This window comes from Chionomys nivalis, chromosome 15 (genome assembly GCF_950005125.1).
Source record: "Chionomys nivalis chromosome 15, mChiNiv1.1, whole genome shotgun sequence".
NCBI classification, from domain to species: Eukaryota; Metazoa; Chordata; class Mammalia; order Rodentia; family Cricetidae; genus Chionomys; species Chionomys nivalis.
In genome coordinates, this window is record NC_080100.1 from 70,042,275 (window position 1) to 70,067,052 (window position 24,778).

The following is a 24,778-nucleotide window of genomic DNA, read 5'->3' on the forward strand; positions in this document are numbered from 1 at the left end:
TACACGTTTTTTAATTAAATAAGGTTGAGCGTGGTGGTGCACACCTTTACCTACCACTTGGGAGGCAGATGCAGGTGGAGGGGCTTGGGGGTTAAGAGCACCTACTGCTCTTGCAGAAGACTTGGCTTGAATCTCATCACTCGTGTGGCATCTCACAGCCATCTGTAACTCCAGTTCCAGGGGATCTGATGCCTATTTAGACCTCTGTGAGCACATGATGCACAGATAAACACTCAGGCACATGTGCAAATGCATATAAAAGTAAGTAAGTAATGTCTTAGTGAGGGTTTTATTGCTGCAGCAAAACACCATGGCGAAAAAGCAAGCTGGGGAAGAAAGGGTTGATTTGGCTTACACTTCCACATCTCTGTTCATCCCTGAAGCAAGCCAAGACAGGAACTCAAACATCAGGATCCTGGAGGCAGGAGCTGATGCAGAGACTGAGGAGGAGAGCTGCTTACTGGCTTGCTTCCCATGGTTTGGTCCATCTGCTTTCTTATGGAACCCAGGGCCACCAGACCAGGGATGGTATCACTCACTGTAAACAGGACCCTCCCCCTTGATCACTAATTGAGAATCCTCCTCAGAGTTCCTTCCTCCCTAATGACTCTAGTTTGAATCAAGTTGACATAAAAAACCAGCCAGAACAGTATTAAAAAGATAAAACCTCTGTAAGCATAGATGGTCAGCTTCTGAATCTCCTATTCCCACCTCCCAAACTGTTGCTATTCCCACCCACCCAGCTTCAGTACGGCTTTAAATTGGGTTACTTGTCTTTATTTTTTAATCGAACAGAGCCGATTTATATAGAAAAGGGAACAGTGCCTTCTATAAAAAGTAGCGGGCTCAAGGCCAAGGGTGTGGGCCAACACCAAAATGGCCACAATTACAAGAATCAAATCTTTGAGGAGCTTTGAGTGGCATGTCAAAGAAGGGGGAACTGTTTGAGCACCATGTTTACCCTGCTGTATCCAAGTCTATAGGCTTCAAGGATCTCGGTCCCAATGCTAAAAAGATGCAGAACATCTCCTGGCAGCGGCCCAAGGTGGGCACTGGGAAGCAGGGAGGTCCCTGGCACTAGGCCCCAATGCCATCAGAGCTAAGGCAGTTCTGATCATGCTTTTGCCAAGCCTCCTAGTTTAATCCTGGGCTAGCACCCAAGCCTGTCTCTCAGAACCAGGCTGTGGTCAGATAGCTCAGCACCTCCTACTGCTCACTAGAACTCAGAGGTGCATGGGAGGTAGGGAGGGGGCCCTTCATCCCTTAACATTCTTATTCCTTCACCATAGGATATCACGAATTCATCATTAATTCATCACTAATGAGCTCTCTCACATAGACTTCTGCCAAGGCGTTCTCTGTGAGTGGAAAACAAGAGGCTGGCCTCCATCGGGAAAGTGGGACCCCCCAAAATAATGATTGTTGTGAGGGACTGGTCTGTGGAATGACTCTCAATCTTGGAAGTCTGGGTTGCTTGTGTTCTCTAGGGCCCTTCTGTACCTACTGTGGTCTGGTTTGGGAGTGAGTTGGGATGATACAATTAGTAGATATTTGTTGCTGCATAATGTATTACCCAAGGCTTAGCAACTGGAGGCAGGTGAGGAGACAGCCCAGCAGTTAAGAGCACTTGCTACAAAATAGTGAAGTCCGGAGTTCAGACCCCAACAGCCAAGTTCTCAGCTTCAGCTCCAAGGAATTCAGCACCCCATAATGGCCACTATGTGCACAGGAATGTACCCCACCCCACCCCGGTCACTGCCCCCAAGCCACCAGATTTGCACACATTCTCAGACAGACAATTTTTTTTAGTCGTCAAACTAGGCATGGTGGTTCATAGCTACAATTTTAGCACCAAGATAAAAAGGGCAGAGTAGCAGCTCAGTCCTGCAAGAGAAGAGTATCCCAGCGCTTTCCAGGACTCTTGTCTTTGGGGCGCCACATAAATCGAGGTGTAAGAAGAGAGCCAAATCTTCAGGTACCTACAGGGTTAATTTATTCAAAAAAAGAAATACTCAACATGCAAAAGTCTTGTGACAAGTGTGAAGGAACACCCCAGAATACACCAAAGGCAGATGAAGGCCATCCTTCAGAAGACTGCCCTCAGCAGGCAAGAGGAAATCTTCTGGCTTCTGGAGAAAGTGTGGGGGAGGATGCAGATGGAAGTCTTAGAGCAGAGCCTGCTGAACCCAGCCCTGAACCCTAAGAGGACACTCGCACAAGGCATCTGAACCCTGATGAAGTGATAAGAGGAGTGGATGAGTTGGAAAGGCTTAGGGAAGAGATAAGAAGAGTAAGAAACAAGTTTGTGATGATGCATTGGAAACAAAGACATTCCCGAAGCCGTCTGTATCCTGTGTGCTTCAGGCCTTGAAATCATTTTTTCTCTGATGTTGAAATCTGGCTGCTGCTTTCTTTCTCTTAGCGTTTTCTGATGTATCTTTGAACTTCATTTTACTTTTAATTACCTGGCGGTATTTTAGATAGTTTCGGTGTTACCAGCATCTCATTGGATTTTAGGATTTTGACCCATTTTCCACATTTATTTTTCAGTTGGAAAGTTTCACCCTTATGCATGGAAATGTGTTCATTCCATATTATACAATTTAAAAGCAGCATATTTAGTATCAACTCGCATATATAGGAAAATTCCTAATTATGTGTGTACATGTATAATTATACGTATCAAAAAACTTAACAGTGCTTTTTTGTGTGTTGTGTTTTAATTTTGCCTTTTGCTTGTGTGTATTTTTTAATGAATATGTGTCTCACAAAGAACTGCAGATTTTTTAATAAGTGGGAGTTAATTAAAATTAATTTGTAACCAGCTTGTAGAGGCAATAAAGGCACTAAACTCTTGATGAAGAACTATTTAAAAAAATGTAAACCTGGAATTACCTCTGGATTTCTCAGCCAGAGGAATAAAATTGGCAATCATAGATTAAAAAATTAAATAAAATAAAAAGGAAAAAAGAAGCAAAAGTTCAAGGCCAACCTGAGGCCATGTGAGACTGTCCGAAACAAAACAACCAGCAAGAAATTCTCACCTCCCAGGTTCTGTTGGAGAGCCTCAGAAGTGGAGGGGCAGGGCTAACCCAGTGTCTCATGAGGTTGCAGCTGACATCAGCTGTACTGTGGGACTCTGTTCGTCTTGTGGCGTGGCTGAGTCCAGTGCTCCACACTTTTGAGATACTGCCCTCTGTGCATGAGATCTAGGTGTAGCCTGAGCCCCTTCCCAGAAGCTCTGTGGGGCTTCTTGGTAGTTCAATGGTAAACACAGGCACTTTACGTTTATTTGTTTTGTTCAAGGTTTTTAAATTTTATTTATTGAGATGAGGTCTCCCTATGTAGCTAGGGCTGTTCCACAGAGAAACCCTGTCTCAAAAACAAAACAAACAAAACTAATAACGGTAATAAATAGATAATAAAAATTGAAAAAGAGCACTGACTGTTCCTCCAGAGGACTCAGTTTCAATTCCCAGAACCCACGTGGCAGTTCACAACTGGCAAGAGTTCCAAAATCTAACACCCTCCCACAGTCATACACGGAGGCAAAGAAGCAGCGATGCGCATAAAAGAAAAATGAATAAATTATTTCAATAAAGAAAAAAACTGGATATGGTGACATGTCCCTGTAATCCCAGAATCTAGAAGAGGCAAGAGGATTACTCATGAATTTAAGTTCAGGCTGGTCTCCAACGTGATTTCTAGGCTAGCCAGAGGCCTAGTGACCGAGCAACAACAACAACAACAAAAGGGGGTGAAAAATTTAAGGTCACTGCCAACAATCCAATGAGTTCAGGGTAGGTGGTAGGACGTCTTTGGTCTGGGCCATCAATAACTGGGCAATAGAGTCACATGACACTACTCCAGGTACCAGATTATCTCCTCCTCCCTGAGGTAGTCCTCCCTCACAATCTCGCACCCTTTCAGGCCCAGGCCAGGACCCTGGGCCACTCTATTTCATATATGTGGCAGGGAAAATGGCAGAAATAAGTATAGCAAGAGGCCAAAGAGCCCTAGGACCACAATCTTCTCTGTGGCTCAATGGGCCCGAGTGATGCTGGGTACAAGAGGAGGAGATCAGTGTCTCCTTTGTAGCTCCCTTGTGTTGATGACTGTGGAGTCTTTAGCATTCCCTCCAGACTGCAGCCTCCCTCAAAATCCCAGAGGCTACCAACCATTACAGAAACTTCCCAGAGCCTGGAGTCCACATAGCACCAACAGTTACCTGGCCTGTCACTGAGGGCCAATCCCAGGGGACAGATGGCAGTGGGTGACTGAACCTGGCACCATGCTCCCATGGTTCCACAGGGGCACTGTGCTCCATGTTCAGCTAGATTCAGGGCTCATGGTGGCATATGGACAAAGCCCAGCTTTTCCAGTAGCATGTGGGCGATGGGATAGACATTTTTTTTCATTTTTAGATTTAAACTTTTATTTTAATTATTGATGTATGTGTATGTGTCAGAGTTTGCACAGATGTGTGTAAGAGTATTCACAGATGTGTGTCTGATGCCCTCAGCATCCGGAAAAAGGTATTACAATCCATTGGGGTTGGAATTACAGGTGTTAATAACATAGCTGATGTGGATGCTGGGACCTGCATTCTGGTGCTCACGGTAGAGCAGCAAGTGCTCTTAACTCCTGAGATGTTTTCCAGTTGCGAGGCATCTTTTCTTGCTTGGTTGATTGGAATTTGGGGGATTTTGCAATTTTTCTTTTTAATTTTGTATAGGTGTTTCTGTGCATGGGTTTGTGCATTTGAGTGCAATGCCTGTAGAGGCCAGCAGAGGGCGCTGTCAGGTCCCCTGCAGCTAGAGTTACAGGTGGTTGCAAAGGATCTGTTGTGGGTGCTGCACTGCACTAAACCCAAGCCCTCTGAAAGAGCAGGAAGTACTCCTAACTGCTGAGCCTTCTCTCCAGCTCTTGGCTGGTTTTCAGAGACAAGGGCTCACTTTGTAGACCAGGTTGGTGACCAAGGAACTTAGAATGCTTTTATCCTTCACCACCTAAATACTGAGATGAGATGGCAGAAGTTTTCTAGGGAGACCTCTTGGGCCTTTGACTGCTTCTCCAGCCCGTTCACAAGGAATCATACACAAGGGTTATTGGTTATGTTCAACAGATAGGAAAGCAGGGTGCTATGCAGCCTCCCCAAGTTCCCCCAAACCACAAATGATACCCTGATTTGTGGCTCCCCAGACTGAACTAAAAATGTCCTCACTGTTTCAGAACCCAAGCTCTGCCTCAGTTTTTCCATTTGGCCCCTTACCCAACACACCTCAGTAAAAGGCAGAGCTATCTCTGCTGGGGAGATCTGGGGGATGCTCCCCTGACTGGGATCTGGGGCCTCTACACACGTGGGTGATGGAGGAAGGTCATTTGTCAATAAACAAACTGCCTTGGCCCATTTGATAGGCTACCCCTTAGGTGGGTGGAGTAAACAGAATAGAATGCTGGGAGGAAGAGGAAGTGAGCTCAGACTCGACAGCTCTGCTCTCTGGAGCAGACGCCATGCACCATGCTCCCCTCTCCCCGGCAGATGCGATGAAGCTCTGACCCAGGATGGACGTAGGCTAGAATCTTCCCGGTAAGCGCTCCTTGGGGTGCTACATACATGAACAGAAATGGGCCAAGCAGTGTTTAAAAGAATAGAGTTTGTGTGTCGTTATTTTGGGGCATAAGCTAGCCAGGCAACCATGAGCCGGGCTGTGGGAAGAGGCCCGCAGCTCCCTACTACAGATGGCGCCCAACGTGGGGCACTGAATCTACAGAAAGCCTGAGAAAGCTTGGGAAAGAATAGAGTAAAGCATGTTTTCTTGGTAGCAACAATTTCTCGGGTATGCTCTGCCTGCTAGAGGCAAGCAAGCGCTCTCATCTAAGAGAGGCTTCCTGACTCAGCTTCAGCTGCAAAACCCTGCAGCTCATTAAGAGGTCCTGCCACAAAACACTTAAATGGTATTAATAAAAGCTGACTGAATGCTTGTTTGTTTTCGGCTGTAGCAAAAAAAAAAAAAAAAGTTGTGCTGTTTTAAAATGCTGGCATTCTGGTCCATCCTGCCAGGGCAAACTCTAACTGTTTGAGGCAGGAGGGCCGACTACAGAGAGAGGACTTGATTGTTGTCTGTGGACGTAATGCTGCAGTTTGCTTGTTGGCCAAGACCTTGAAACGCCAGAGTTGTGGTGATAAACATGGCTACAGCCGGTACCTCAGCCATGAGGCTGGAAAGCTAAGGAATGTGCTGGATCCAGCCGTCAAAGCCACGGCTTTCGTCCTACTGATATTGCTTGGTAAATTAAAGACTCATGTGGTCAGAAAAAGAGAGATATACAGTAAAGAGAGATTCAAAGACAAAGAAAATTTCTAAATTGTTTACAGTGTGTTAAAAGTATATGCAGGCTAAAAGTTCTTAAAAAAAATAAGGAAGAAAGCAGTTGGGTGTGGTAGTACACACCTTTAATCCCAACACTTAGGAGACAGAGGGAGATTGACCTCTGTGACTTCAAGGTGTGGTAGCACACGCCTTTAATCCCAATGCCTGGGAGGCAGAGACAGACAGATCTCTGAGAGTTCAAGGACAGCCTGGTCTAAAGAGTTATTCCAGGACAAAGATATACAGAAAATATAAAACAAAAGTAAAAATAAACAAAATAGAGTTAAAATAAAGCCGCACAAAGATGGAAAGTACACAGAAAATCTTGATACTGTATGTTATTATGCTCTCTTTGAATTGTTTGAATGCTGAGGAAAGAGCAACATCTGCTAAAAGATATTTGTTTATAAATGCTGCTGAACTAATCCAAGATAGATATTTTCAAAATACCTTGACTTCAGAATTTGGATCTAAGGATATGATACTTTGGAAAAGAGTTTCTTCTTTTGTTTTCACAGAAGATGAGACTCTTTGGATTGCTTCTTCGATCCCAATATGGTATGATAGACCACGTCCTCCTGAAGGGTTGCTGTGAACACCTTCAAAAAATTACTTTGCTCAACTGCCGACTGAGAGGAACCTAGCACACAGGTTATACCATGAAAGACCTGATTAACAGCACCCCCATTCAGCAGGAAGCAGTTTGGAGAGAAAAAACTGCGCCCATGTTCCCATATATTGTTTATAAATGTTCTTTTACATTTAAAGGGGGAGATAATATAGATGTGAATAATTTGCATTGATATGAATCTTGGTTTACTGATATTAATTTAAGGTCAATTTTATTATATGTATATGTATTTCTGATATTGATTAAGGTATTGTGATTGTGTAGTTCACTTAAAAATGTAATGTCTATAGGTTGTTAATGGATAATTATCAATAATAGTCAAGTTTGTAGTCATGTTAGTTAGATTTTCTAGATGTGCATGCATATATTTCAGATAGGCATTCATCATATCTTTCAAAGGCTAGAGAATATGGTATTTTAAATGTTTTAATAACTTAGGGTTTTTCATGACAATGAGACACTCTGCTCCTGGCAGCACCAATCTACTTCAAGAAGAAGATGGGCATCGAAGAGGATCCTTATGGAGTTTGATAGCCATTTGGGCAAGAAACTGCTCTTGCCTGGACTATTTTATAAACTGGACACAAAGAACCCGCAGAGAGAGGACTGCTGAACTTGCCTAAAGGTGAGATGATCTTTCGGGGTTCCTGATTCATGAAAGAGTCTGCGAGACATTCTGCAGGACACAGCAGATAGTGACTGAACTGCCTTTAAATTTCCTGCTTCATGGAAACGTCTCTGGATACTATGGACCTTTAGGCCGAAGATGGATGCCCCAACGGTACAGAGGAACTTTGGGTGACTGTCCAGGCAGTGAGATGTCTCTGTCATTTCTAGAGTTTAGAAGTTGCTTACTTTTTGTTTGCTTAGGTAATATTGTATTCTTCTCGAGTCTTTGATGGAGTTGAATAATAGATAGATAGTTATAGTTATAGTTTTCCTTAGTTATGATAAAGATAAAATAGATGTAAATATTGTAATTTTTACTTGATAACTGTTTTGTTATATGTAATTTTGCTATGTTAAAGTTAAAGCCTTCCTTTTTTTTTTTGTTTAAACAGAAAAAAGGGAAATGATGGAGGAAGGTCATTTGTCAATAAACAAACTGCCTTGGCCCATTTGATAGGCTACCCCTTAGGTGGGTGGAGTAAACAGAATAGAATGCTGGGAGGAAGAGGAAGTGAGCTCAGACTCGACAGCTCTGCTCTCTGGAGCAGACGCCATGCACCATGCTCCCCTCTCCCCGGCAGATGCGATGAAGCTCTGACCCAGGATGGACGTAGGCTAGAATCTTCCCGGTAAGCGCTCCTTGGGGTGCTACATACATGAACAGAAATGGGCCAAGCAGTGTTTAAAAGAATAGAGTTTGTGTGTCGTTATTTTGGGGCATAAGCTAGCCAGGCAACCATGAGCCGGGCTGTGGGAAGAGGCCCGCAGCTCCCTACTACACGTGGGGCTATTCAAGGATCAACCCTTCCTGTCTGACTTTAAGGGGACTGCAGGCTGTTAGCTGCCATTGGCGCCCTTATTACATGTCCCAAACTGCTGTTCTATGTGATGTCCAGGGGCAGAATGTCAAGGAAAACTATGCCAGCATCTTCCATTTTCAGGTGAAGGGAAGTGAGGGAAGAGGGAGGAAGGGAGGGTGAGATGGAGGGAGACTGAGTCACTGTTCTATTGTTTTGAAGAGATACCATGACCACGGAAACTCTTATAGAAGAAAGCCTTTAACTGGGGGCTGGCTTACAGCTTCAGAAGTTAGTCCATTGCCACCAAGGCAGGGAGCGTTGGCAGCACACAGGCAAGCATGCCACTGAATCTAGAGCTGAGAGCTACAATCCTGACCCACAGGCAGTAGGAAGAGAGAACTACTGGGCCTGGCTTGGGCTTTTGAAACCTCAGAGCCCACTCCCAGTGAGACACTTCCTCCAGCAAGGCCACACCTCCCTGTGCTTCAAATCTTTTCAAATACTTGCACTCCCTGGTGATGAACAGGCAAATATATGAGCCTATGGGTGTCATTCTCATTCAAACCACCAGAGAAAGATAGAGGAGAGAGAGAGATCATGTATGCACTTACTTGGATTCCCAAATATAGCACTAATTGAAATAGCTTTCTGACAATATTTAGAGAAATACCCACTCATGAAAGAAATCATGTCAGCTAAGTTTTTCAAAGTGCTAAAGAAAATAATTAGTTGTTTGTGGTTCTTTCCCCATTCCCATTTTTGTGTGTGAGCGCACTCATGAGCACACACACATTTGAACCCACATGCATGCACATTCTCAGGAACACACATGGTTATCATGACACTGAAAATCTCCACCATGTATTTTGTATGACCTGACCCTTTAGCTGATCCAGGAACAATTCTGAATGTCATAGAATAGGGAGAAGATTTTAAGATCTGAAAGCTCAACCTCCAGATGTCTTTTATCAAGACAGGCCCTTAGTCTAAATGAAGGTGGGGTTTTCTTTTCTCTTTTGTTGTTCATTGACTGATTTATTCTAATTTTATATGCATTAGGTGGAAATTGAACCGTGCTCCCTGGAAGAACAGTCAGCACTCTTAAGCACTGAGCCAAATCTCCAGCCACATGGGTAGGGTTTTCTTGTCACTGGTGCATTACCTGGGTTTGGGTACTTCGAGAAATTTGGGGGCTTTTGTTATCTTTCCTTCACGTATTCTAAGGGCCTTGGTCAAGGTGGCTTCAGTGCACTTATCCCAAACCTGATGACCTGAGTTTGATCCCCGAAACTTAGAAGGTGGTAGAAAAGAAATAACATAACACCCCCCACCCCCCGCCACACACACACACACACCAGTTTTTTACAAAAATCGTAATGTATGTTCTCGGAAAGGCCACCAGGAGACGCTCTGGGGATAAAGTTCACCTGTATGCAGAGAAATGTCCCCTTGCCACCCACAGCTTTGGCAGTTCGGGCAGTGGATGAATGTGGTGGTGGACGACCGACTGCCCACTAAGAATAACAAGCTGTTGTTCATGCATGCTGCCCAGCGCCAGGAATTCTGGAGCACCCTGCTGGAGAAGGCATATGGCAAGTCAGTTAACCGGACTAGGAACCTGACTGGACTTCAGAAGCCTGGCCAAGGGCCATGGCACTCTGGCTGAACCGGGGAGGAGACAGGCATGTCTCACTTCCCTCACCACTCTGCCACATCTCGAGCCTGGCGCTTAACAGCACACTGTCTGCTTGCAGGTTAAATGGAACATACGAGGCCGTGGCGGCGGCGGGGGGGAGGAGGGGGCAGCACTATGGAGGTTTTCAAAGACTTCACAGGTGGCGTGGCCCATAGCATTCGGCTCTGGAAGACCCCTCACAACATGCTATGGCTCCTCAGAGAAGCGCTGGAGATGTCTTCCCTGATGGGCTGTTCCATCAAGTAAACCGAGCTGGGCCTTGGCCCAGGATTTCTGCATCTGTTATGGCACCCCCACCCTATCCCAAAACTCTTTCCCCAAACATTTTCTCACTCACTACCCGTTTGCTCAACAAATTCTATCTGCCTCTGGTCTAGTGTCTGTCCCCACCTGGCATACCCTCTGCTTTGTTGTTACTTTCTCCTTAGCATTTTCTGACCCAGAGAGAAGGGCAGAGATTCCAGGAGGGCAGTGACCTTTACCTGGTTCATTCCCCACAGACCCTGGGACTTTGGACGATAACTAACATGCAATAAGCACCCAACAAATATTTATTCCAATCAATGTACCCAGAATACTTCCATATAACAGCAGTTATATGGTGGGGCGGGTATTGCAAACAAGGAGGAGGAGAGGAAGACAAACTGAGCCCCCTCAAAGCCTGCACACAAACACTTGTGGCAACTCTCATAATAGTGAAAACAGCAACCCAGTTGTCGTTGTGCGGGTCGATCACAGTCATTATCTGGTTGAAAAAAAACAAATTGTTGCACACTCCCGAATACAAACAGCAACAGCGGCCCCAATAAACTGTGATCTGCTTCTATATGACCTCAGGATGGCAGCAACCCAACCCCACTCCCCGCCACCCCCGCCCCCTACAAAGAACTAGCTTGGCTCACTGGTCAATACAAGGGGGTTTCTTACCAGCCTTCACACAGTGCTTTCCACTTGATTGGGACTCAACAGGAGGCTCCAGAGAATGACAGGTGTCTGTAACATGAGGGCCAGCTGTGGGGATTTCCATCCCACCCTGTACCCCAGAACCGGCAAGCCCCAAAGAAAATTACACAGATGTCTCCATAAGATTATAAACTGATTGGCCCATTAGCTCAGGCTTTTTATCACCCTCATATCACGTATATTAACCCATTGTTCTTATCTATGCTAGCCAAATGACTCAGTACCTTTTCTAGCTGGGCATCTCCCATGTTGCTTCATCGGTGGTCTGGGCTGCCCTGTGAGGATAGGGCTTCCTCCTTCCTAGCATTCTCCTCTTCTACTCCTATCTTGTTTACCAACCTATCCTTCAGCCTGGCCAACCAGCGTTTATTTAAAACATGTTTGACAGAATAGAGAAAATTCTCCCACACCATTTCCCCCTCTTTTTTTTATAAACAAAGGAAAACATTCTTAGTTCATTTTTTTGGGGAAAGTGGGTGTAGTTTTTCAGGCTACTTCCTGCTGATTTGGGGGCCGCTGATAATCTAATGGGGACCTAAAGAAAATTTAGAGTTATAGTCAAGTCCTGACTGGAATATCCTGTGAGTCCTGATCATCTCAGGCAGCAGTCTTTAATCTGTTCTGGATGTAGACCTCAGACATCTGGGCTATCTCTTCCTCCTGGAGATTTTTCAGGTGGTCTTGCTTGATCAAACTGGATTTTTTTTTTGCGTGTGTGTGTGATTTTCGAGACAGGGTTTTTCCGTGGCTTTTGGTTCCTGTCCTGGAACTAGTTCTTCTAGACCAGGCTGGCCTCGAACTCCCAGAGATCCTCCTGCCTCTGTCTCCCGAGTCCTGGGATTAAAGGCCTGCGCCACCACTGCCGGCTCAAACTGGATTTTTTTTTTAACTGAGAATGAATCCACAGCCTCTCATTTTCTGTGGAAACAAAAGCAAAATCTCTTCTCCAAATTAACATAATTTTTGACATCTGTTTTGAAGCCAAATATTTCACAGTATCTATCTTGGGTAAGGAGGCAGCATTTATAAACAAAAGTCTTTTAGCAGCCGTTGCTCCTTCCTAGGCATTCAAACAATTCAAAGAGAGCATAATAGCATACAGTATCAAGATTCTCTGTATTTTCCATGTTTATGTGTCTTTCTTTTAACCTCTATTTCTCTTATTTTTACTTTTCCTTTTTGAGACAGGCTCTCTGTACATCTTTGTCCTAGAATAACTGTGTAGACCAGGCTGTCCTTGAATTCACAGAGAACCACTAGTCTCCCCCTCCCCAGTGCTAGGATTAAAGGTGTGTGCTACCACAACTTGAACTCACAGAGATCAGTCTGTCTCTGTCTCCCAGGCATTTGGAATAAAGGTGCATGCTACCACACCTTGAAGTCACAGAGATCAATCTACCTCTGCCTTGCAAGTTTTGGGATTAAAGGTGTGTACTTCCACACCCAACTACTCTCTTTCTTTTAAAGGGGCAGGCAGCACACAGTGAGGCAAGAGCTGCACAGGGCCCTACGTGGACGCATAAGCATGCTGGACTTGGACGAGTTCCAGCTGAAGCTCGACGAGAATAAACAAGAACAGGACAAGGAGAACCACCATTGGAAGCGTAGCCACAGCCGTTCTAGAACCCGGGACCAGAAGCACAGGAACCGGAGCCGAGATTGGCTTAACCAGCAAGAGCACAGTGCCTCCCAAGACAGAGGAAGGCGAAGCAAACCTTTGACCAGAGGTGCTGCAGCAGCAGCAGCAGCAGCAGAAGAAGAAGAAGAAGAAGAAGAAGAAGAAGAAGAAGAAGAAGAAGAAGAAGAAGAAGAAGAAGAAGAAGAAGAAGGTGCATAAATACTGGGACGTGCCACCACTGGCTTTGAGCACATCACCCCAATGCAGTACAAGGCCATGCAAGCAGCGGGTCAGATTCCAGCCACTGCCCTTCTCCCCACTATGACTCCTGATGGTCTGGCTCTGATCCCAACGCCCGTGCCTGTTGTTGGGAGCCAGATGACCAGACAGGCCAGACGCCTCTACGTGGGCAACATTCCATTTGGCATCACTGAGGAAGCTATGATGGACTTCTTCAATGCCCAGATGTGCTTCTGCGGATTGACTCAGGCCCCTGGCAACCCAGTCTTGGCTGTGCAGATCAATCAAGACAAGAATTTTGCCTTTTTGGAGTTCCGCTCAGTGGATGAAACGACCCAGGCCATGGCCTTGGATGGCATCATCTTCCAGGGCCAGTCACTGAAGATTCGAAGGCCTCATGACTATCAGCCACTGCCTGGCATGTCAGAGAACCCCTCTGTTTATGTGCCTGGCATTGTATCCAGTGTAGTTCCAGACTCTGCGCACAAACTGTTCATCGGGGGCTTGTCCAACTACCTGAATGATGACCAGGTGAAAGAACTGCTGACATCCTTTGGGCCTCTGAAGGCCTTCAACTTGGTCAAGGATAGTGCCACAGGGCTCTCCAAGGGTTATGCCTTCTGTGAGTACATGGACATCAACGTCACAGATCAGGCCATTGCGGGGCTGCATGGGATGCAGCTAGGGGACAAGAAGCTGCTTGTCCAGAGGGCGAGTGTGGGAGCCAAGAATGCCACGCTGAGTACCATCAATCAGACAACTGTAACCCTTCAAGTGCCCGGCCTGATGGGCTCTCAGGTGCAGATGGGCGGTCACCCAACTGAGGTCCTCTGCCTCATGAACATGGTGCTGCCTGAAGAGCTGTTGGACGATGAGGAGTACGAGGAGATTGTGGAGGACGTGCGAGATGAGTGCAGCAAATACGGGCTGGTCAAGTCCATCGAGATTCCCCGGCCCGTGGACGGCGTCGAGGTGCCTGGCTGTGGAAAGATCTTTGTGGAGTTCACCTCTGTGTTAGACTGCCAGAAAGCCATGCAGGGCCTAACTGGCCGCCAGTTCGCCAACAGAGTGGTGGTCACAAAATACTGTGACCCTGACTCTTACCACTGCCGGGACTTCTGGTAGAGGTGGCTGGGGGAGGGTGGGGGGAGGGCTGGCTGGGGACTTTCCCCCCACCTTTCCCCCCCTCCTTTCTCCCCTCTGAAGATGATGGATGGGCAGAGGAGTGACAGCCGAATGACAGAAGGCAGCAACTGGAATGGCAGCAATTATGGGGGTGGGGGGTTCGGGGGGCTAGTGTAGGAAGGGGACTGGGCAAGTGCACACAGGCCCACATAGACACACGCACCCACACAGACACAGAGGGAAGGGGCTGGGATGAGGACTGTGTGCACAGCCAGTCAGGTAGTACCCCCACAGCCCTGTCCCAAACAGCTTCTTATCCCTTGACACCTTTTTCCTCGGCCTTTTCCCACATGGTAGGAACATAGCGTGTTTATATTTTATGGCCAAACTATTTTGAATTTTCTTGTCTGGCCCTCAGTGCCCTGCCCTCTCCCTTTGCGGACCACAGCTCCCGTCCTCTGGCTTTTGGTCCTTCCAGTTCTCCATCCTGGTTTCTTAAGTAGTTGATTCTTTAACCTTTTCTTGACCCCCAACCCATTATCTCTGTCTTGTTCTTCCTCTCTGTGGCAGTTTTATATTTGCTAATAAGAATTTGCTCATTAAACATTTTGTTGTATATAAGAAAAAATTAACCTTTAGCCTGCATTTATTTTTAACACATTGTAAACCATTTAGAGGTTTTCTTCATCTTTGAATCTCTCTATCTGACTACATGAGTCTTTGTGGAGAGGATTAAAGCCGTGATGTAGAAGGCTGAATTCAGCCCATTCCTTAGCGAGGCCAACCTGGGCCTGCCTATCTTCAGCTTCTATATTAAGTGTACACACTGCTTGGCTGAAGCCAACAGGGGCTCAGCAGCTCCAGATGCCTGTCATGGGTGTCCCCAAGAGCAGGAAGACAGACAAACTTGCAACCCAGACATCCCGGGCCTCCTCCCTGAGCCAGCTGGGTGCATATGGGGACAGCGAGGACAGTGACTGCTGTCCCTTACAGCGACATCACAGACCCAAGAAACCAGAGGAGGAGATGGGATCAAGGAAGGCACCCCCAGCAAGTTCCTCTTGACCTTGTCTGCCACGGTGGGACCTCCAGCTGCCCTGTGCCTCACAACCCCCGTCTGCACTCTATGCACTAGAATCCAGTTGGCCAGCTTCAGGCAAGGCACTGGAGGCTGAGGAAACACAGGCAGAGAGGGCACGAAGGGATCTTGGAGCAATGGTCACGAGTCAACATTTGGTCACGAGTCAGTCACAAGGTCACAAATCTTTGGTCAGGAGGTCACGAGTTGTAGGTTAGGAGGTCACAAGTCGACACACCTAGTGTTCTCTATGAAAATGGAATCATTCCTTTTGTTATTCCAACCACAAACAGTTTTCTACACAGTTGGAATGTGGGGCAGGTTCTGCTAACAGATACCTCTCAAGATAGGTGGGTGTGGAGTGGGCTCTGCCAACAAACAGTTCTCAATACAGTTCGGTACTGGGGCTCTCTGCAAACATCCCCAGGACAATGATGCCTGCTATAATCTTTGGGAAATTGGCTCCTGACACACACGCTCATGCACACACACACACATACAAACACACATACAAACTTTGGTGAGTTTTAAAGCTATTATATTTAAATCCTAATCATTTAATGAGATCCCTGAAATATGCAGGGAAGATCAGAGCAGATCAGACGAAACACTAGGTCAGGATTAGCGATACTGGACACTTGGTAGAGAATGAATCCCTGGGTTTGATTTCTAGCATCACATAAACCAGGGATGATGGTGCAACCCTATAATCCTAGCACATTGGAGATAGAGAAAGGACGATAAGAAGTTCAAAGTCATCCTTGCTACAAAGTCAGTTCATGGTTGTGGTGGCTTGAATAGGTATGACCCCCATAACTCATGTCTTTAAATGCTTGGCCCATAGGGAGGGGTACTATTAGGAGGTGTGGCCTTGTTGGAGTAGGTGTGTCACTGCAGAGGTGGGCTTTGAGGCCTCCCATATGCTCAAGCCACACCCAATATGACAGTTACTTGCCATTGCCAGTGGATCAAGATGTAGAACTCTTCTGCTTCTTGTCCAGCACCAGATCTGCCTCCACCACACCATGCTTCTCACCATGATGATAATGGACTAAATCTCTGAAACTGTAAGCCACACCAATAAAAAAAGAGTTGCCATGATCACGGTGTCTCTTCACAGCAGTAGAAACCCAAACCAAGACAAAGACTAACCTGGGCTATGTAAGATCCTGTCTGGAAAATAAAACAAAAATCCCACCCGAGCACAGGGATATAGGAGGTCAGGGTAGCTTCGCTGTGAACCAAGGTGAGTCGTCTTATTTGTGACTCTCACAAAATATCTGGCCAAGAGTGAGGCCCTAACTGAGATCATATGAATCGAGGCATTAAGATTGGTTTATTGCCATTTCAACATTTTTATTTGAAAACACAGATATATAAAAGAAATATTCTCCCTCTGTGGGCAGCTTTCACAGCAAGTATTGCTAATTATGCCGGAATTCCTGCTTTTCAGCAGGGAGAGTTTTAACTAGTCTCAGATGGAGAGGTTCCTTTCTGTTCTCATGCTCCCATAATTTTCCCTTGTTATCCCAGCTTGAGCACTCTGCCACTGAGCTACACCCTCAGCCCCAGATATTTTTTGGTCCAGACAGGCCTCAAACTCTATGGAGCTCAGGAAAGTCTTGTAATGTTCATCCTCCTGTCTCCACCTTCCAAATGTTGGGATTTTAAGTATAAGCCACCATACCTTGCTCACAGGTTCCAATTTTTAAAAGATCTGATTTTGGGGGTTGGAGAGATGGCTCAGTGGTTAAGAGCAGTGGCTGCTCTTCCAGAAGACCTGGGTTCAATTCCCATTATGCACATTAAAAATTATCTGATTTTATTTGTTTATATTTTTCTTCTTCTTGAGACAGGGTTTCTCTATGTAGCCCTGGCTGTCCTGAAACCTGATCTGTAGACCAGACTGACCTCCTCATACTTAGAGATCCACCTGTCTCTGCCACCTACTTGACTCTGCCTCCCAAGTGCTAGGATTATAGGCATATTTTTAAAGAAAGAAGAGTATAGTGGCACTTGCTTTTAGTCCCAGGGAAGCAGATCTTCAAGAATCAGCCTGGTCTACATACTGAGTTCAAGGACAACTAGGGCTATGTAGAATTTTTTGTTTTGCTTTGTTTCTAATAAATTGTATGTGTGTCTGTATCTGATTTTGAGTGCGATACCAGCGGAGGCCGGCAGAGGTTGGATCCCCTAGAGCTGGAGTTAGTGGTAGTGAGACACCTGACATGGGTGCTGGGAACGGAACTCGGGTCCTCCTCAGGAGCAGTGTGTGCTTTTAACTGCTGAGCCGTCCCTCCATCTTCCCAAGTCCATTTTTGAAAGTTAAGGCATGCAGATTTACTAATGAGCAGAAACAGCATCGGGAAGCAAGGAATCTAGGGAAACACCCCAAATCACTGGAAAATGCAAACCCCAGTTACAGAAGTTGCGGAAACCTGCAGATAGGGCAGACCTGTCCATTCATCCCAGGACTCTGAGCAGGGTACTTGGACCCTCAACCTCAGGTCCCTCACTTTTGAGACAACGGTAACTGATGCTTCCTCCAAGGTGGAGGAGAGATTAGCAGGCTCAGCAGCAGACTGACAAGGGTGATGTGAGGGGTGGGGTTGGGCCTGGTGGGGCAAACTTGTGACTACTGAACCTGTTTGTCAAAAGAAGAGAACAAGTGGATGCCTGGAGATCTGCACCCTCGCCTCTGTCCAGGTTTCCATTCTTAGTCTTTAACACGATCTCCTCCAGGGTCTTTGATGCTGATGAGTACAGTTATGTGGGAGGGTCTTCTGTTTGTGTTGATTTCATTGGTTAATAAAGAAACTGCCTTGGCCCATTAGATAGTCCAACCTTAGGTGGGTGGAGTAGACAGAACAGAATGCTGGGAAGAAGGGAAGTGAGGTCAATGCCATGGAGCCAGACGCCACTGATCCAGCCACCAGGTTAGACATGCTGAATATTCCCCAGTAAGCCACCATGTCGTGGTTCTACACAGATTATTAGTAATGGGTTAATCAAGATGTGAAAATTAGGCAATAAGAGGCTAGATATTACTGAGCCAGGCAGTAATTTAAATGAATACAATTTGTGTGTTGTTATTTCAGGTAAAGCTAGACGGTGGCCAGAAGCCTGGTGGTGGGAAGCGGCCCTCCGCTCGCCTCATCTTTACAGTACAGTTAATGACAAGCGACCATATTCCCACAGCTTCGAAGTTTGCAAAAGCACTTCATGGCAAACAGAACCAATTGGATGACTATATCAAAACTAAAGATTAAAATTTTTTTAGAGACATACATAGATCTAATCTACATGGGAAGTAGAAGAAGACATGATCTCCTGAGATCTTCTGAGTAAATTGGGAGCATGGGGACCATGGAGGAGGTTTGAAGGGGAGCGGAAAGTCAGGGAGAGGAGCAGAGAAAAATGTTGAGTGCAATAAAAATCAGTTAAAAAAAATTTAAAACTACAAACCGAAAAAAAATTTTACTATTTCAAAAAGCATTTCTTTGCTGAGATATTTAAAAATATTTTTATTTTTTAATAAGTATTGAGTGATGTGTTGCCTGCATGTGTGTCTGTGTGAAAGGTATAAGATTCTCTGGAAATGGAGTTACAGGGGGTTACAGTTGGGAGCTGCCACATGGGTGCCGGGAATTGAACCTGCATTCTTTGGATATTCTTTTTTTTTTCTTTTTTCTATTTTCCTTTTTTTTTTTTTTTTTTAGTTTTTCAAGACAGGGTTTCTCTGTAGCTTTGGTGACTGTCCTGGAACTAGCTCTTGTAGACAAGGCTGGTCTCAAACTCAGAGAGATCTGCCTGCCTCTGCCTCTCGGTGTTAGGATTAAAGGCATGTGCCACCACTGCCCGGCTGTACCTGCATCCTTTGGAATAGGAATCAATGTTCTTAACCCCTGAGCCATCTATCTCTTCAGCCCCCAGGTTAAAGAATTTAATTAAATCAATTAAGAACAAGAGGGACGCCAATCCACGAGAGTCATATCAATTTCTTTCTGTCATGTTCTTTTGATCAGGACTCCTGCTTCCACCACTAGGGTGACTCTTCCTAAATCAATTAAGACAATCAGGATGTTCTTCAGGAGAGGCTCCCTACTTAGGTGACCTTAATTTGTGGCAAGTTGACATAAAACCAACCCTAATAGCCACTATCTCTCCTGAATGCAGCCTTGAATTACAGCTCCTTTCTGAAAGAGAATGAAATTCTTCTGAAGTCTTAATTATTCACATATTTCATGTCTATGAGTCTGTTTTCATGCACACCAGAAAAAGGAATCTGATCCCATCACAGAGGGTTGTGACCCACCATGTTGTTGGTGGGAATTGAACTCATGACCTCTGGGGAGCAGTCAAGTGCTCTTAACCGCTGAGCCACCTCTCCATCCCTGAGTCCAAAATTCTTAAAATAAGAAAAAATACAAAACCAAATAAAATTCAGGTCATATACCCAACCAGACACCGCTAGAACTCCTGTGTGTGTGTGTGTGTGTGTGTGTGTGTGTGTGTGTGTGTACACCCTCATTTAGTCTAAGGCTTTGGGATGACTGCAGAACTTTATGTCCCTCCTTCTGTTCAGGAGTGGCCATGCCATTCAGCTATGACAGGAGCTGTGTGTCCCACCCTCTGCCTCTGAAGATGGCCTACAGAGAACCGTAAGGCCCTCAATGGCTTGGCCTTTGGAGTAACATGGAAGGGCTTAGGAATTGTCTGTACACATCGTTACTGCATCTGAGGTATCAACCACTGCTGTCGTCTTCTGTGCTTCATCCTGTTCTTTCTCCACTTCCAGTGGTAACACGTAAAGTGACCAGAGCCCAGAAGAGTCCACACGCTTCAGGTCACAGAGCAGACTCTGAGCTCTGTCTTTCCCAGGGGAATTCCTGCATGTGTCCCCTCTTCCTTTTCAGACTGGAAGAGGGACCAGCTGTACTCATTATGCCAGGTGCCAGAACACAGCTGTTCCCTCATTGTAGGCCTCCACACCCAAGTGAGCTGAGCATGGGGGAGCCTAATGGGGGGTGGGGCTACCTCGTGCTAGCCAGTGATGCTGTGTCCACAGTAGGCAAATGCATCCTGAAACTGATTCAGAGCAGCAGTTCTGACTGGTGAGAGCCACCACTGACCGGTTAGAGGTGGTGGATGGCAGGGCAAGGAGTAGAGGCCTCGGGTCAGATTATGCAAAGGTGTGTGTACATATGTGTGTGTGTGCGCGTGCGGGCACATGCACAAGTACATGTGTATCTAAAGGGGGGTTTATTAAAGGAAGTGGGACTGGAGAGTAACAGTGCCAGTGAAGGCAAGAACATCAAGCTTTAGCCCCAGTTCCCCTGCACCCTGGGGTTCAGTTCCCATCTGGACCAACAGTGAGTGAACCCCCTGAGCCAGTGGTCTTCCTGCGAGAAAGGATTGCACCAAAACAAAGCTAATCCATGAGCTGAAGGCTAGGAAGCACACAGGTATGAGCTGAAGGGAGGACTCCTGTCTGCCTGCAGTGTAGTCTAGAACCTGGCTTTTCTTTACATGTCTAGGCTCTGCCATGCCCTCTCCACATCTCTCATTGCTGCTTCCATAGCTGCTCTCCAGCCTCCTGCTGCTTTACTCAGGAAGTGTTGGGCACAAAAGCATGAGCCAGCATTCACAAACAAATGCTTCAGTTTTCAAGATGGCTCTGGGAAGGTAGCTCACCTTTAGGATTGATTGCTGCACAATCATGATTACATGCCAGCACCCATGTAATCGATCACCTGTGTAACTCCAGCTCTGAGGGATCCAACTGCCTTTGTGCAGGAACAGACTTGAGAAGTCACACACAGGTGCACACACACAGGTGCACACATACAAGTGCGTGCACACACAGACACACACACACACACACAACTTGACAGAGGACTAGGGGTTTAAGCCCAGTTGTAGACCTCTGGTTTAGCATCTAAGGGAGAGCCTGGTTTAGTTCCCAGGACAACAAAGAATACAGGGAAAGGATTTGATTTGACTTCTTTGGCACCAGATCCCCTATAGTGATGAGGCTAGCAGGCCTGCTTCATCCCACCCAGATCCCATTGTGTCTGATCAACTATGCTGTCTTTCTCCCAGCATCCTGTTCTGTCTTCCCCGCCTACCTATGTTCTGACCTATTGGGGCTAGAAGTTTTCTTTATTAATCAACCAATGAAACAACAGATAGATAAAAACCCTCCTACATCATTTCTTCTTTTTCTGATTAAACAAAAAGGAAGGCTTTCACTTTAACATAGGAAAATTATATACAGCACAGCAGTTATAAACTAGAATTACAGTCACAATATTTACATCTATTTTATCTTTTATCATAACAATGGAAAACTATAATTATAACTATCCATCTATTCTTCAACTCAATCAAAGACTCCAGAAGGATATAATATTCCCTAAGTAAACAAGAAGTAAGCTGCTTCCAAAACTCTAGAAATGACAGAGACATCTCACTGCCTGGACAGTCACCCAAAGTTCTTTTGTACCATTGGGGCATTCATCTTCAGCTTAAAGGCTCATAGTGTCCAGCAGATATTGCCATGAAGCAGGAAATTTCAAAGACAGTTGAGTCACTATCTTCTGTGTCCTGCAGAATGTCTTCCAGACTCTTTCATGAGTCAGGACCCCGAAAGACCATCTCACCTTTATGCAAGTTCAGCATTCCTCTTTCTGTGGGTTCTTCATGTCCAGTTTATGCAACAGTCCAGGCAAGTGCAGTTTCTTGCCCAAATGGCTATCAAAGTCCATAAGGAGCCCATTCAATGCCCATCTTCCTCTTGAAGTAGCTGGTGCTGCCAGGAGCAGACATGTCTCATTGTCATGAAGAGCCCTAAGTTATTAAAACATTTAAAATGCCATATTCTGTAGTCTTTGAAAGATATGACGAATGCCTATCTAACTAAAATATATCTCTATATATCCAGAAAATCCAACTAACATGACTACAAGCTTGACTATTATTGATGATTATCCATTAACAACCTATATACATTACATTTTAAATGAACTACACAATCACAATACTTTAATCAAGATCAGAAATACATATACATATAACAAAATAGACCTTAAATTTAAACCACTAAAGCAAAATCCATATCAATGCAAATTATTCATATTTATATCTCATCCTCCATTAAATGTAAAAGACCATTTATAAACAATATTTGGGAACATGGGCACAGTTTTTTCTCTCCAAACTGCTTCCTGCTGTTTTGGGGCGCTTTTAATCAGGTCTTTTATTTTATAACCTGTGTGCTTGATTTAACTCAGTCAGCAGCTGAGTGAAGTAATTTTTGAGGGTGGTCACAGCAACGTTTCAGGAGGGCATGGTCTATAATACCATATTGGGATAGAAACAATCCACAGGGTCTCATCCTCTGTGAAAAAAAAAAAAGAAGGACTTTCCCAAAGCATCATAACCTTAGATCCAAATTTTGAAGTCAAGGTATTTTCAAAATATCTATCTTGGATTAGTTCAGCAGCATTTATGAACAAATATCTTTTAGCATCTGTTGCTCTTTCCTCAGCATCAAACAATTCAAAGACAACATAATAGCATACAGTATCAAGATTCTCTGTGTATTGTCCATCTTTGTGTGGCTTTATTTTAACCTCTATTTTGTTTATTTTTACTTTTAGTTTTTGGGACAAGCTTTTCATATATCTTTGCCCTGGAATAACTCAATATACCAGGCTGTCATTGAACTTACAGAGATCCTTTGGGATTAAAGGTGTGTCCTGCCACACCTTGAAGTCACAGAGGTCAATCTATCACTGCCTAGCAAGTGTTGGGATTAAAGGTATGTACTACCACACCCAACTACTCTCTTTCTTTCTTTCTTTTTTGTTTTTACTTTAAGAACTTTAACTTTTAGCCTATATATATATATATATATATATATATATATATATATATATATATACAAGACAGGGTTTTTCTGTGGCTTTGGAGCCTGTCCTGGAACTAGCTCTTGTAGACCAGACTGGTCACGAACTCACAGAGATCTGCCTGCCTCTGCCTTCTGAGTGCTTCGATTAAAGGCATGTGCCACCAATGCCCGGCTTTTTTTTTTTACCTGCTTATTTTTAACACACTATAAATCATTTAGAGGTTTTCTTTATTTTTGAATCTCTCTTTACTGTTTCTCTCTCTCTTTATCTGACCACATGAGCCTTTAAATTACTGAACAATATGAGTAAGATTAAAACCATGGCTTGCGGGCAGGATCCAGCCCATTCCTTAGCCTTCCTGCCTCATTGCGGAGGTACCAGCTGTAGCCATTTTGATTGCCAAAACTCTGTGGCATTTCAAGATCCCTGCCAGTAAGCAAGCTGCAGCATTCTGCTCACAGACCACACTCAGTTGGTCTGCCTGCCTGAAAGAGTCAGAGTTTGCTCAAGCAGGACAGTCCAGAAAGCCGGCATTTTAAAATGACACAGCTATTTTTCTACTATGGATGAAAACCGAAAAGCATGCATTCAGCTTTTCATCAACACCATTTAATTGTTTCGTGGCAGGACCTCTTAAAAGAACTGCAAGCTTTGCACTAAAGCTGAGTCAGGAAGCCTCTTTTAAATGAGAGTGCTCGCTTGCCTCTAGCAAGCAGAGCAGACACAAGAAATTGCTGCTACCAAGAAAATATGCTTTACTCTATTCTTTCCCAAGCTTTCTCAGGCTTGATGTAGATTCAGTTATTCAAGTCTGGTCACGTTGATAGTGATGAGGCTAGCAGGCCTGCTTCATCCCACCCAGCTCACACATGGTTAGCTTTACAACGGGAAAGATTCAGCATGTCTGATCTGGTGGCTGGCTCCATTGTGTCTGATCAACTATCAACTATGCTTTCTTTCTCCCAGCATCCTGTTCTGTCTTCCCCACCTACCTGTGTTCTGACCTATCAGGCAAGAAGTTTTCTTTATTAATCAACCAATGAGACAACAGATAGATAAAAACCCTCCTACATTAATCCCCTGATGTGTGAGTGGCAGGAATCCAAGATCTATTCAGCATGGGAGTTGGGATCCAAACTGAGTTCCTCTGGAAGCCCAGCAAGCTCTCTTAACTGCTGAATTACCTCTCCAGTCTGAGACGCCTTTACACACACACACACACACACACACACACACCAGACAGGACAGGCTAGGCTAGATACTATGCTTCTATATGGTACACATAAACTTCATTTTCCTGCCTCTTGTCCCCCAAGTGCTAGATTACAAGAATGAGATTATAAGAATGAATCATGACTGGTTCAGTCAGCTCTCAGACTCCATCCTAGGACTTTCTATATGCCACGCAAACACTCTCTATCAGCCGAGCTACAATCTAACCTTAAAATATTTCCATTTGGGAAGCTGGAGAGATGGCTCGGCAGTTAAGAGCACTTGTTCTTGCAGAAGATGAGGGTTTAATTCCCAGAGCCCAGGTTGTGGCTCACAAGTATCTGTAATTTCAGTTCTAGGGAAACAGTGCCCTCTTCTGGCCCCAAGGGGTACTGTGTGCACAAGCTGCACAAAGAGATAGGTTGGCAAAGTACCCATACACATAAAATAATACTTAAA

The 24,778-nt window shown here is 45.1% G+C and overlaps 1 protein-coding gene and 1 pseudogene across 1 annotated transcript; both read left to right on the forward strand.

The window, feature by feature from the left end:
- Positions 1 to 1,979: 1,979 nt before the first annotated feature.
- LOC130887647 (transcription elongation factor A protein-like 8) lies at positions 1,980 to 2,371 on the forward strand (annotated as a pseudogene).
- A 10,287-nt stretch (positions 2,372 to 12,658) lies between these two features.
- On the forward strand, positions 12,659 to 14,116 carry LOC130887463 (splicing factor U2AF 65 kDa subunit-like). The gene is given in 3 exon segments (XM_057789935.1): positions 12,659 to 12,865; positions 12,909 to 12,987; positions 12,990 to 14,116. Coding segments are annotated over 3 exon segments (1,413 nt in total).
- The last annotated feature ends 10,662 nt before the right edge of the window (positions 14,117 to 24,778 follow it).